Below are 14192 nucleotides of genomic sequence, written 5' to 3'. Positions count from 1 at the left end.
GGACATCATCCCTGTGCTGGTCCAGGAACCTCTGGAGCAGGAAACTCTGGACCAGGAACCTCTGGCCCATGAACCTCTGGCCTGGGTGGAAGCCTTCTTGGAGTTGCCTACTGAAGGCCTGCCTTCCTGAATTATATTTTGTATTAGGATCCCCATTAGCTGATGCTATGATGTCAAAAGGTCGCTGGTTTGAATCCTTGATCCGACAAGGTGGAAAAATATCTTACTAAATGGTGTGTCTCGGATTTACGTACAGAATAATACAAAATGCTCTGAGACCAGGTTGCAGCTCCAGCTGTAAGTTTATCATTGGAAAGGCTCTTGCAGAGAGGGGTGCCCTATAACAATCATCGCATTCCTCTCAAATTCCATTCCCAACTCGATGTTCAATTATTTTATATCAATCTATTTGCAACGATTGATTTGGTCTAGTAAATGTAATTTGCCTGATGATGCGCGACTGGAGGAGTTTCGTACAGCGCATTTTTGTCCACATTCACATTCTACTCGCCACCTCGCCTATATTACCTTTGACCTTTTCAAAAGAAAGCGTGAGAGGATGCAGGAGTTGAACAAATCCAATTGAGAAAAAGCCACAATGTGATGATGAGTGAGTCATTATGCTGCTTTCAAGACAACAGGTTGGAAAGTCGAAGATGTCTGAGTTTTCAAACTTGGAATTCCGAGTTGGATGACCGTTCAAAAAATAAAACCTAGTCTGAGCTTGTTTTTTTCAGAGTTCCCAGTTGTCTTGAACCATATAGATAGATAGATAGATAGATAGATAGATAGATGACTTATCTTTGTATCTGTGCCATTATAGCGTCTATGACAGCATGGGCAGCACCATTGAGGCAATATCTATTTTGAAGTAGTCAATTTTCTTCTTCAGGACTGGCTGATCCCTCCTGATGATCCAGTTGGACATAACTCCAACAGGGTCCCCAGGAGGGATAAGCCAATGAAGTTGGAAGTCCCACCCAGTTGACTACATTAAAATGGTTGAAGACCTCAATGGTGCTGCCCATACTAATACAGCCTTTTGGCCACTAGAAACCTCTATCATTCTCTATGTCTTGAACGCACGGAAATCAGAGATTTCCGAGTTCCCAGTTGTTTTGAACCCAGCAAAGGATGATGTCAGAGTTTCTGATTGGATATTTTATTTCAGAATGTATTAAAATTAGTTATACTTGAAATCCCAGTTGTTGTCTTGAACCCACTGAAGTCGCACTTAACGCGATTTCCGAGTTCTTCAGTTCCAAGTTTAAAGTGGTCTTGAACGCGACATTGGCAACAAACGTGTGGCTATTCCTCACTCACGTACCAATCGGAATTTCAACTTCAATCTCTTCCTCGTTGACTCCTTTGAAAAACAGCAGCGTCGATGACGACTCTTCCTCGGTGACTTCATTCAGAAATCGGATTATTTTCTGCTCTTCTTCTCCATCTCCGCGGCTCAGCAATTCCTCGAAACAACCTGGCTCCGGCAAATAAAAACAGGAACATACCCGGTTTCGAATCCACTCCACCCGCGGGTCGTCGAGGGACATTTTATCCCGCAATTAAGTTACAACAAAGTACTAATGTTAGCTTTTAGATAGCTAACTTCAAAATGTGTCGTTTGTTGATGTAGCTAGCTACTTGCAACCAACTGACAGCCTCATGTCACTATGGCAACTGGTCAACTTTGTTTTTGTGAGCCATGCGCCCCCTTTGTCGCCCTCCAGTCGCAACATCTGATAGTCTCGCGCGTCGCTTGGGCACAGGTGTCTGGCGCAAAAGTAACGCCAATGACATTAACATTTTCAGTCAAATTCAACTTTATTCAGTCAGCTTTATTCACCTGTTACATTGACAACATGTTCACCATTATCTGATATAAAATAATTCAGCAAAGGCAAAACAGAGGAATGTATGCATACCACTAACATAAGTATGGAGTTAATGATGCGAAGAAATCAAATGTTTACATTATTCTTTAAAATAAATAAGATTAAAATAGACTACATTAGAATAGGTAAAGACATTTACAGCAAGCCCTTCAACAAACCACACACATTGTGTAATCAAGGATTAGAAGTTAGAGCCATTGCTAATCAGACTTCACATCTAAGAGTTAGTGGTCATCATAGTTATAGAAAAGTATTTTCTAACCCCTATTTTTTTACATTACCTAGACATATTCTCAATTGCATACTCCTGGAGTCCACTCTCCTCTCCTCCTCAAAACCCATTGGATGAGAATGCCAGAGGTCCTTCCCCTCTGAACTTCTCCTCCAATGGGTTTTGAGGATGCGAGGAGTATGCAATTGAGATTCTCCCCTAGTCTCAACTTCACAGCAGCATTTCCCATAGGATCCTGCTTTAGGGGCATCTTTAAGCATCACTAAGATACAGCACATTACTGTTTGATAACATGGTGCAAGCTCCCCATAATGTTAGAGTTCCATGTTACATGGTAATCACAATTCAAACAATTAGCTCCTCTTCAGAGGGTTTAATACCATCATTAGGACATAAAACCAATATTTAAAAAAAGTATCTAAATAAAAAATTATAACTCTTTATTATTTTTCCATCTTGAAGGTACACTTACCCAACAGCATAAACTACATTCTCCTGCTATGGTGCTACAGGATGGGACTATAGCAAAAAGCGTTTGGAGAGAATTGATCTCTGCACTGGTCCAGTGCCTGCTTTTCCTGCCTTATTAATAATCAGGGATTGTTGGTGTCATTAAATGGCTCTTGACCAGCAGAACTATCTCTGTTAAAGGATGTCTTGAGCTATACTTTTAATTTCCATCCATGGAATGGGCAGTTTAAGGAGTAGTCTTCCACAAAGCGATGGCGGCATAAGAAATATGTGTTAGAACTATTTTGTCAGCATTCAGCACAACACGGTATGCATACTTTCAAGAGTGATGCACCACTTTTTTAAGCCTGTCGTAGTCATTCAAATGTTAATTTCTCATTCAAACTTTATCACTATAAAATAAAATGTACATCTCTCCCACATTCATCCAAAATTACTTTTCATTTACAAACATGACTGAAGGAGGCTTTTCCTTGCAGTTTTGGTAACCCAGAATATCATTCAATTGAAAATAGAGCATGATACGCTGAGATTTGGTTGTACTTATGTAAGGCAGTCAGTCAGTGCAACAAATAGTAGAAAAAACAACTATGAAATTGGACTGTATGTTGATGAGGCTCAATAGAAGCCCGGGTACCAATCTGTTTGTGCCATCATGCCACTCCTTGTCATGTAGGAGTGGCATGATGGCACAAACCGACTAGTACCCAGGCTAGCTCAATAGCACTGGATCCTGCTGGCACATTGTGGCAGTTTGCCTCTGGGAGGGCAGAAGCATTGTGTGTCCCATTCACAGCAAGCCATCATGCTCAAAGCTGGAGGGCAGGAGGGAGAAGGCAAAGGGAACAAACTTGATTCCAGTCCCAGTGTAGAACTTATTTTGGAACTCCACCCTATGGAGACAGAACAGAGATCACTGAATATAGAGTGAGCATTAATAAAAGCATTATAAAGGCATGATGTGTTGAATTTTTACACATATTTCCTGTCCTTCACTCAATTCTGCAAGTATAGTGAGTAACTAACCAGTGCAGCCTGAGAGCATGGAGGAAGGCAGACAGTCCCTCCATAACCAGGAGGATAGACACAGTGAGCACAGCGAATATCCCAAACACTGGCACCAGAAACATGACGCCCAGGCTGGTGTCCATCCGCAGGCCCAACCGCATCACCATGGACCACAGCACCTCCGACAGCTCTGGGGGAGCAGGGACAAACAAACACCGTCACATCTCTGATTGATTCATTTTATTTAATAATTTAAAAGAAGAAGGTTGCTCCAGTCAGAGAACATTACATACATAAATAATTATCCTCTGTCAATATAAAATGCACTTTAAATGTTTATCCTTCAAAGATTAATACAAATAATAAAAATTTGATGTGGTCTGGTGATGCTCACGGGCATGTGCCAGACTCAGAGCCCAGAGGCGCAGGTAGGAGGCTGTGTTGGAGATGCAGCCCAGGCAGTACTCTATGGTGTGAATAGACTGGTGCAGGAACATGTCCCCAAAGTCAAACTGTAAAACACAACACACAGACAGGAGGACCTGTTACTTTCGGGACCCGTAGTGTACTGATGCCTGAATGAGAGGCTAGTGGGAGGTGGTGATTGTGTTGTCATCAGCTAACCTCTTTCTGCTGCTCTCTGCTGGTGGAGAGGTCACTGGGGACACTGCCCTCCTCCATGTCATTTGCCCTCATCAGGGAGAGCTCCTCCTCACTGTGCCGCCGCACACGCTCATAACCCTGTTGACACACACCACACACACTCTGCATGTTAAAACTCCTATAAACAGACTACACACACACACCACCATAGACTATGTTACAACCAGAACACAGACTCATATATGGACACACTACACACACATGCTTATGACTCGTAGCTCAGCTAGAGCTACAAACTCAAAGCCTCACCCTGTACATTCCAATGCGGTTGGCTCCTCCGTTGTGCAGCCAGTAGAGGTAGACTGGTTTCCCCAGCAGTAAGACAGGCACCGATAGTAGAGCAATGACCACCAGGAACACCTGCAGCCCAACCTACAGTAGGAGAGGGAAAGAACAGACAGGTCTGTTACAGTCTCACTGAAGTAGCTTCAGAGCGGGTTTGCCTTGTATACATGTCTTCACTGAGCGAGTGGTCCTTCACAAGTAAGGGTTTTAGTGAGAAGTCCCAGTTCTATATGCATATTCAGTGGGTGTGTCCCAAATAGCACACTATTCCCTATAGTGCATATAGGCAATAGGATGCCATTTGGGACACAAACACTGTGTGAACACACGTGTACCTGTCCTGGGAAGAGGGGTGGCACCCCGTCCCCCTGCATGAGGAACATGTTGATGAAGTGGATGAGGATGCTGGGGGCCATCTGGGAGTCGCGTGCAGAGAAGGCCAGCCACTTGTAGATGATCATGAAGACCAGGTAGCCAAACAGGCACAGCAGGAACAGCATCTCCGGGAGGAATACCAAGTACAGGTTGAACTTTTTCCTAAAATGCCTACACAGATAGACACAGACAACAGAGCTTTAAAGTGCTTTCATAGACACACAAGGGCTGCAAAGTGTGGGTAGAGTGTGTGCTGTAACTCACAGGTGGTTGAAGACACCTAGGATGACCCCGAAGCTCATGTGACTGATACCAACGATCACAGACATCTTCATCTTGTAGGAGTTCAGAAAGGTCAGACGATTTGACGCCAAGTTCCAAATCTACACAGTGGAAGAAACAAGGAAAATAACCCCATCAGGTTGAGGTATGGACAGACTACATCACAGTCAGACTGATGGGATTGTTATTAAAACATTGAAATGACAATGAGTAATGATCCATGGCTTACTTTATTGGACCTGGTTGGTGAGAGGCAAATGTCTTATGAAGAGACAGGGAATAACTTGTGTGTGTAGCGAACATAGAGAAAAGACAAAGCAGTTTGTGACCATGGATCATAAAGCCATGTACTTACCGGGTCAATGCCCAAAGGGTAGGGTCCATTGAAAACCCCAGGGACATTGGGATCAAGGGTCAGAAAGGCATTGGTGCGGAGTGTGGAATCCCTTTTAAAGAAAATACAAAAGTGAACAATTAAAAGAGCAAGCTATCAGGTGATGTAATCTTTAATGTCGCATACATCTTTGCAATTGTTATAATTAATGTATAATTGAAAAACCAGTATGGCCAATCAATAATAGGACATCAAAAATCAAAACATATTGGCACTGAGTTGTGATCATGTGGCCTAACCATCTCTGTAATCTCAGGAACAGATATTACAGTACAGAACATATTACAGTACAGTACTTACCAAGTCCAATTTCCAGATTTAAACATGGCATTGACGCTCCAGCCCGAGCCAAAGATGTTAAGAGACTTGGAGAAGCAGTCGTTGTAGATGAGTCCGGTATAGACAGAGAACAAGCCCATCATAAGGATGATGTAACGGCCCTCGAAGAATGTGTTCCAGATCTGAGCATACAAATACACCATTGTCAACGTAGGGGGAAACATCCAGCTAAGCACAACATTTACCGTTTGCTTATTACTACTCATAGCTCGTTTAGACCAGAAACAATTTCCCCACACAACCGGACTGCATCCCAAACGGCACCCCATTCCCTATGTAGTGCACTACTTTTGGCCAAATCCATATGGCCCCTGGTCAAAACGAGTGCACTACGTAGGGAATAGGGTGCCATTTGGGACGTATACACTGGCAGCCTCTCCTCTGCCCCTCTCACCTCGTTCCTGGTGCGTTTCAGTTTGCGATTGTCCTCATACAGCACCATCCAGAGAGCAAACAGAGCCATGATCACACCATGGCCCAGGTCTCCAAACATCACGGCAAACAGGAAGGGGAAGGTGATGATTGTGTAAGGAGCTGTTAGACACAACAGACAATACATGATACATCATAATTCCTCCATATACACATTCAACTATCAATAAAGTGTAAAACTTTATTGTCCATTCTTGTTAGGAGTGGACATGTGTCTTTGGCTACAGGCATGTGGCTCATACAAATAGCAAACAAACAGAAAACATAGAAGCAGCAGGCCTAATGATAGAATGTGGTATAATCCTAAATGTAGTAATCAGCAGTCATTGGCTGGCGAGGGCATACTGTACCTGGGTTAACCTCTCTATAGTTGCCCACTCCATAGGCCTCCACTATGTTCTGGAAGCCTGATGTGAACTTGTTGGTCCTTATTAGGGTTGGTGGAGTGTCGTTGCTGGGAATACGGTTGACAAAAGAAGGCACCGTGGCTCCACTTTTCCTCTGTAAAGGTAAGCCAATAATGTCAAGACAGTGGCTTTTCAGACTGGGATTATTGCAATGTTAGCCTATTAAGGTTGCATGGAGGATGTTTGAGTGATGGCAACCCAATTATTTGAGACATCATTTGTTTTCTCCAAATGGAGACAGAATCCTAACATCTCATCAAACAGTTAGTTAGTTCAAATATTTTAGACCATTCAAGACCGTTCAAATACATTGACCAAGCCTTTTAAAGGACTAAAACCCCTGGCAGAACCTTGGCATGAACTGCTGTCATTGAACTGAATGTGACCTTATATTATGCAAGTCATTAGCCAGAGTAATGTAATAATGGACAGAAGCCCTGGTAGCCTTCAATTGGGGCCCAACAGGAGCCATGTTAGCGCCTCATTAACATTACAGTACATGGAGAAAAATGTCTAGAATGAGCATTATGATGCATTTACATGACACTTCAAAATTCTATGGCAGCCATGTTATCGTGTATAAACATTACATGGGAATATTAAAATAATGCTATGTAACTGAATGTCTAGAATTATAACAATATTCACAATTCAAAAAGTTGGCCCAACTCTCTAAATACCTGGCTCTGTCTAAAATGATCAGAGGTGGTCAAGACGAGAACAATTTGCCTTTTTCTACCACAACCAAAGCCCCATTATTAAACCAGGTCATGCTGACTGGGTGTGTGACTGTTAGTTTAGCCAAATACTGAACAAAGTGTAGTTAGAAGGAGGGGTCACAAACAATGACATTACAATCCAAAACAATAAAAGAGTTAAGCCCAACGATGACATTACACAGGGAGCCATTGTAACAGGGAGCTGACTCACTGAGCCTTCCTCTAATGCCCTCCGCAGGATGGGCAGATCGTTGACAGGGCACCACACCTCGGCTATCAGACACTTGTTGGTGACGTCAAAGCTACACAGGTTGAGGATGTGGTAGATGGCCTTCATCTTCTTAACCTGGATGACCCAGGTGTAGACGGACTCAGAGGCCTTGTTCAAGACTTGTCTCAGGTAGTCCTCTGTCCTGTGGAGTACCTGGTGGAAGCCGGGTGGGTGGGGTATTAGTGTGACATTTTAACTAATGGGAGGGATTTCACATTCATTCAGAATATCAAAAGGGTGTGTAGAGTTGACATAGGCTCGTTGAGCGCAGCCTCCATTGAGTGCAAGGGCCCATAGCTTGTTTGGGTATTGAAGCAAAGATATTTTTGGCACGAGATACAGTTTGGTAAATTATGAATGAATGTCTAAGAATGTTGTGTGAGGGCTAGAGAATATGCAATGAACATGCCAGGGAGGGAATTTGAGTCTGTGTGCTTTAAGTTCTGGTACGTGCGTGTGTTCGCACGAGGGGGGAAGGGAGGAGGGAGAGTCAGCCTTCAGCTGAGACATTATGGAGATCACGTGCTGGGACCAGAGGTTAATTTAGTTGTTTTTTTCTTCAGAGGTAGAACTTCTGATCAGTCTTCCAGACTGCAAGGCACAAGCAGAGTCAAGTGACCCCAGAGTGGTCACGCTCTGGCGCCTGAGTGAGAGCACTCTCCCTATCGCTCCTAAAACTCTACCCCTCACACTCAATTCTGCTTCTTTCCAAGAAGTTATAATCTTCGCCGTAGCCGGAAGCACGAGGCCCATTCTTTAAGGGATACTGTTTTAATGTCACCATTGGCCTGTATCTTTGAAGTGACTGTATATCTTTGTAGATGGGTAAAAATAAAAAGAAGCAGACATTGAATATTGCTTTGAGCATGGTGAGATTTTGTGTCAGTGGCCTATACACAATACCCCATAACGTCAAAGTGGAATTATGTTTTTAGAAAGGTTTACAAATGTATAAAAAATGAAAAGTAGAGTCAGTAAGTATTCAACCGCTTTGTTATGGCAAGCCTAAATAAGTTCAAGAGTAGAAATTTGCTTAACAACTCACATAATAAGTTGCATGGACTCACTCTGTGTTTAATAATAGTGTTTAACATGCTTTCTGAATGACTACCTCATCTCTGTACTCCACACATACAATTACCTGTAAGGTCCCTCAGTCAAGCGTGAATTTCAAACACAGACTCAACCACAAAGACCGAGGAGATTTTCCAATGCCTCGCAAAGAAGGGCACCTATTGGTAGATAGTAAATATTTTTTAAAAAGCAGAAATTGAATATCCTTTTGAGCATGGTGACGTTATTAATTACATTTTGGATGGTGTATCAATACACCCAGTCACTATAAAGATACAGGGGTCCTTCCTAAATGAGCTGCTGGAGAGAAAGGAAACCGCTCAGGGATTTCACCATGAGGCCAATGGTGACATTAAAACAGTTACAGAGTTTAATGGCTGTGATAGCAGAAAACTGAGGCTGGATCAGGCAATGATCAACAATCAATTTGAGCTAAGAATTTTGAATAACGGGAAGAATAATGGGGAAATATCATACAATCCAGGTGTGAAAAGCTCTCAGAGACTTACGCAGGAAGACTTACAGCTGTAATCGATGCCAAAGGTGATTCTAACATGTATTAACTCAAGGGTGTGAATACTTACAGTACCAGTCAAGTTTAGACACATGTACTCATTCAAGGGTTTTTCTTTATTTGTATTATTTTCTACATTGTAGAATAATAGTGAAGAAATCAAACTATGAAATAACACATATGGAATCATGTAGTAACCAAAAAAGTGTTAAACAAATCAAAATATATTTTATATTTGAGATTCTTCAAATAGCCACCCTTTGCCTTGACAGCTTTGCATACTCCTGGCACTCTCTCAACCAGCTTCATTAGGAATGCTTTTCCAACAGTCTTGAAGGAGTTCCCACATATGCTGAGCACTTGTTGGCTGATTTTCCTTTCTCTTTGCTTATTTACGGCTGTTCTTGCCATAATATGGACTTTGCCTTTCACTAATAGGGCTATCTTCTAAATACCACCCCTACACAGTCACAATACAACTGATTGGCTCAAACGCATTAAGAAGGAAATAATTTCCACAAATTAACAAGGCAAACCTGTTAATTAAAATGCATTCCAAGTGACTACCTCATGAAGCTGGTTGAGAGAATGCCAAGAATGTGCAAAGCTGTCAACAAGGCAAAGGGTGGCTACTTTGAAGCGTCTCAAATATAAAATATATTTTGATTTGTTTAGGTTACTACATGATTCTGTGTGTTATTTCATAGTTTTGATGTCTTACTCTACAATGTAGAAAATAGTAAAAATAAAGAAAAACCCTGGAATGAGTAGGTGTGTCCAAACTTTTGACTGGTACTGTATGTAGATGAGTTATTTCTGTACTTCATTTTCAATAAATGTGCAAAAATTCTAAAAACATGTTTTTACTTTGTCATTATTGGGTAGTGTGTATAGATGGGTGAGGGTAACACACCTATTTAATCCATTTTGAATTCAGGCTGTAATAAAATGTGTAAGAAGTTAAGAGGTATACAGTCAAAGTCAGAAGTTTACATACATCTTAGCCAAATACATTTAACCTCAGTTTTTCACAATTCCTGACATTTAATCCTAGTAAAAATTCCCTGTCTTAGGTCAGTTAACGTCGGTCCCGGAGCTAACATAAATTATTCCGGAGCTAGCCAGCTGAAGAGTTCCATCAGCCACTCCTGGGCTACAATCCCCTATCCGGACCCGTTTTACTGCCGATGCGGAGCCCCATTGGCCCTTCACGACTGGACTACCGACGTTATCTGCCCGAGGGAGTTATCCAACTGGCCCCTCCGTCGCGACGTAACCTAAACGCCCATCTGCGGCCCGCTAAGACTATCTGAATAGGTCTATCGGAAAATTTTCTTGGGCCACTATAACTATAACTATTTTGCCAATTGGACTGGTCCCCCCTACCACACGGAAACCCACTAATCTACAGACGGAAACGCACGAGGTGGCTAAAAACAGACCTCCCTCCATCTTCTGCCAGCTTGCTACCGATGGCCCGGCTAGCTGTCTGAATCTCACTGGACCCTTATGATCACTCGGCTAAGCATGCCTCTCCTTGATGTCAATATGCCTTGTCCATTGCTGTTCTGGTTAGTGTTTATTGGCTTATTTCACTGTAGAGCCTCTAGCCCTGCTCATTATACCTTATCCAACCTTTCAGTTCCACATACCCCCACATATGCTATGACATCTTCTGGTTTCAATTATGTTTCTAGAGACAATATCTCTCTCATCATCACTCAATGCCTAGGTTTACCTCCACTGTATTCACATCATACCATACCTTTGTCTGTACATTATACCTTGAAGCTATTTTATCGCCCCCAGAAACCTGCTCCTTTTACTCTCTATTCCGGACGTCATAGACGACCAATTCTCATAGCTTTTAGCCGTACCCTTATCCTACTCTTCCTCTGTTCCTCTGGTGATGTAGAGGTGAATCCAGGCCCTGCAGTGCCTGGCTCCACTCCTATTCCCCAGGCGCTCTCTTTTGATGAGTTCTGTTACCGTAATAGCCTTGGTTTGTTTCATGCATGTTAACATTAGAAGCCTCCTCACTAAGTTTGTTTTATTCACTGCTTTAGCACACTCTGCCAACCCGGATGTCCTAGCCGTGTCTGAATCCTGGCTTAGGAAGTCCACCAAAAACTCTGAAATCTTCATCCCTAACTACAACATTTTCAGACAAGATAGAACGGCCAAAGGGGGCGGTGTTGCAATCTACTGCAGAGATGGCCTGCAGAGTTCTGTCCTACTATCCAGGTCTGTACCCAAACAATTTGAACTTCTACTTTTAAAAATCCATCTCTCTAAAAACAAGTCTCTCACCGTTGCCACCTGCTATAGACCACCCTCTGCCCCCAGCTGTGCTATGGACACCATATTTTACATTTACATTTAAGTCATTTAGCAGACGCTCTTATCCAGAGCGACTTACAAATTGGTGCATTCACCTTATGATATCCAGTGGAACAACCACTTTACAATAGTGCATATAAATCTTTTAAGGGGGGGGGGGTTAGAAGGATTACTTTATCCTATCCCATATGTGAACTGATTGCCCCCCATCTATCTTCAGAGCTCATGCTGCTAGGTGACCTAAACTGGGACATGCTTAACACCCCAGCCATCCTACAATCTAAGCTTGATGCCCTCAATTTCACACAAATTATCAATGAACCTACCAGGTAGCACCCCAAAGCCGTAAACACGGGCACCCTCATAGATATCATCCTAACCAACTTGCCCTCTAAATACACCGCTGCTGTTTTCAACCAAGATCTCAGCGATCACTGCCTCATTGCCTGCATCCGTAGTGGGTCAGCGGTCAAACGACCTCCACTCATCACTGTCAAACTCTCCCTGAAACATTTCAGTGAGCAAGCCTTTCTAATCGACCTCGCCCGGGTACCCTGGAAGGATATTGACCTCATCCCGTCAGTAGAGGATGCCTGGTTATTTTCTTTAAATGCCTTCCTCACCATCTTAAATAAGCATGCCCCATTCAAGAAATTTAGAACCAGGAACAGATATAGCCCTTGTTTCTCTCCAGACCTGACTGCCCTTAACAAACACAAAAACATCCTGTGGTGTTCTGCATTAGCATCGAACAGCCCCCGTGATATGCAACTTTTCAGGGAAGTTAGAAACCAATATACACAGGCAGTAAGAAAAGCCAAAGCTAGCTTTTTCAAGCAGAAATTTGTTTCCTGCAACACAAACTCAAAAAAGTTCTGGGACACTGTAAAGTCCATGGAGAATAAGAACACCTCCTCCCAGCTGCCCACTGCACTGAGGATAGGAAACTCTGCCACCTCCAATAAATCCACCATAATTGAGAATTTCAATAAGCATTTTTCTACGGCTGGCAATGCTTTCCACCTGGCTACCCCTACCGCAATCAACAGCACTGCACCCCCCACAGCTACTCGCCCAAGCCGTCCCCATTTCTCCTTCTCCCAAATCCAGTCAGCTGATGTTCTGAAAGAGCTGCAAAATCTGGACCCCTACAAATCAGCCGGGCTAGACAATCTGGACCCTTTCTTTCTAAAATTATCTGCTGAAATTGTTGCAACCCCTATTACTAGCCTGTTCAACCTCTCTTTCGTGTCGTCTGAGATTCCCAAAGATTGGAAAGCAGCTGCTGTCATCCCCCTCTTCAAAGGAGGGGACACTCTTGACCCAAACTGCTACAGACCTAAATCTATCCTACCCTGCATTTCTAAGGTCTTCGAAAGCCAAGTTAACAAACAGATTCCCGACCATTTCGAATCCCACTGCACCTTCTCTGCTATGCAATCTGGTTTCAGAGCTGGTCATGGGTGCACCTCAGCCACGCTCAAGGTCCTAAACGATATCGTAACCGCCATCGATAAGAAACAATACTGTGCTGCCGTATTCATTGACCTGGCCAAGGCTTTCGACTCTGTCAATCACCACATCCTCATCGGCAGACTCAATAGCCTTGGTTTCTCTAATGATTGCCTCGCCTGGTTCACCAATTACTTCTCTGATAGAGTTCAATGTGTCAAATCGGATGGCCTGTTGTCCGGGCCTCTGGTAGTCTCTATGGGGGTGCCACAGTGTTCAATTCTTGGGCCAACTCTTTTCTCTGTATACATCAATGATGTCGCTCTTGCTGCTGGTGAGTCTCTGATCCACCTCTACGCAGACGACACCATTCTGTATACTTCTGGCCCTTCTTTGGACACTGTGTTAACAACCCTCCAGACGAGCTTCAATGCCATACAACTCTCCTTCTGTGGCCTCCAACTGCTCTTAAATACAAGCAAAACTAAATGCATGCTCTTCAACCAAATGCTGCCTGCACCTGCCCGCCCGTCCAGCATCACTACTCTGGACGGTTCTGACTTAGAATATGTGGACAACTACAAATACCTAGGTGTCTGGTTAGACTGTAAGCTCTCCTTCCAGACTCACATCAAACATCTCCAATCCAAAGTTAAATCTAGAATTGGCTTCCTATTTTGCAACAAAGCATCCTTCACTCATGCTGCCAAACATACCCTCGTAAAACTGACCATCCTACCGATCCTCGACTTCGGCGATGCCATTTACAAAATAGCCTCCAATACCCTACTCAATAAACTGGATGCAGTCTATCACAGTGCCATCCGTTTTGTCACCAAAGCCTCATATACTACCCACCACTGCGACCTGTACGCTCTCGTTGGCTGGCCCTCGCTTCATACTCGTCGCCAACCCCACTGGCTCCAGGTCATATACAAGACACTCCGCTCACTGGTCACCATAGCAGCACCCACCTGTAGCGCGCGCTCCAGCAGGTATATCTCTCTGGTCACCCCACTCCAGTTCTCTGCTGCCAATG

The 14192-nt window shown here is 43.4% G+C and overlaps 2 protein-coding genes across 2 annotated transcripts in view; both read right to left on the bottom strand.

Annotated features, from left to right (window-relative positions):
• dnah10 (dynein axonemal heavy chain 10) overlaps nucleotides 1-1702 on the bottom strand; it is a 58478-nt gene extending 56776 nt beyond the window's left edge. The window contains exon 1 of the mRNA XM_029716903.1: nucleotides 1328-1702. Within this exon, the coding sequence (XP_029572763.1) occupies nucleotides 1328-1553 (226 nt within the window). The 5' untranslated portion in view covers nucleotides 1554-1702. The remainder of the gene's footprint in view (nucleotides 1-1327) is intronic.
• Nucleotides 1703-1805: 103 nt separating this feature from the next.
• LOC115164441 (V-type proton ATPase 116 kDa subunit a) overlaps nucleotides 1806-14192 on the bottom strand; it is a 35473-nt gene continuing 23086 nt past the window's right edge. Inside the window, exons 9-20 of the mRNA XM_029716904.1 lie at nucleotides 7714-7926; nucleotides 6727-6877; nucleotides 6339-6478; nucleotides 5906-6066; nucleotides 5567-5657; nucleotides 5194-5312; nucleotides 4890-5100; nucleotides 4519-4641; nucleotides 4231-4347; nucleotides 4001-4118; nucleotides 3625-3796; nucleotides 1806-3491 (exon numbers count right to left, since the gene is read on the bottom strand). Of these exons, the coding sequence (XP_029572764.1) occupies nucleotides 3389-3491; nucleotides 3625-3796; nucleotides 4001-4118; nucleotides 4231-4347; nucleotides 4519-4641; nucleotides 4890-5100; nucleotides 5194-5312; nucleotides 5567-5657; nucleotides 5906-6066; nucleotides 6339-6478; nucleotides 6727-6877; nucleotides 7714-7926 (1719 nt within the window). The 3' untranslated portion in view covers nucleotides 1806-3388. The remainder of the gene's footprint in view (nucleotides 3492-3624; nucleotides 3797-4000; nucleotides 4119-4230; nucleotides 4348-4518; nucleotides 4642-4889; nucleotides 5101-5193; nucleotides 5313-5566; nucleotides 5658-5905; nucleotides 6067-6338; nucleotides 6479-6726; nucleotides 6878-7713; nucleotides 7927-14192) is intronic.

This window comes from Salmo trutta, chromosome 27 (assembly GCF_901001165.1).
Source record: "Salmo trutta chromosome 27, fSalTru1.1, whole genome shotgun sequence".
Lineage (NCBI taxonomy): Eukaryota > Metazoa > Chordata > Actinopteri > Salmoniformes > Salmonidae > Salmo > Salmo trutta.
The sequence above is the reverse complement of the archived record's forward strand: the minus strand, read 5'-3'. Positions and strand labels throughout refer to the sequence as shown.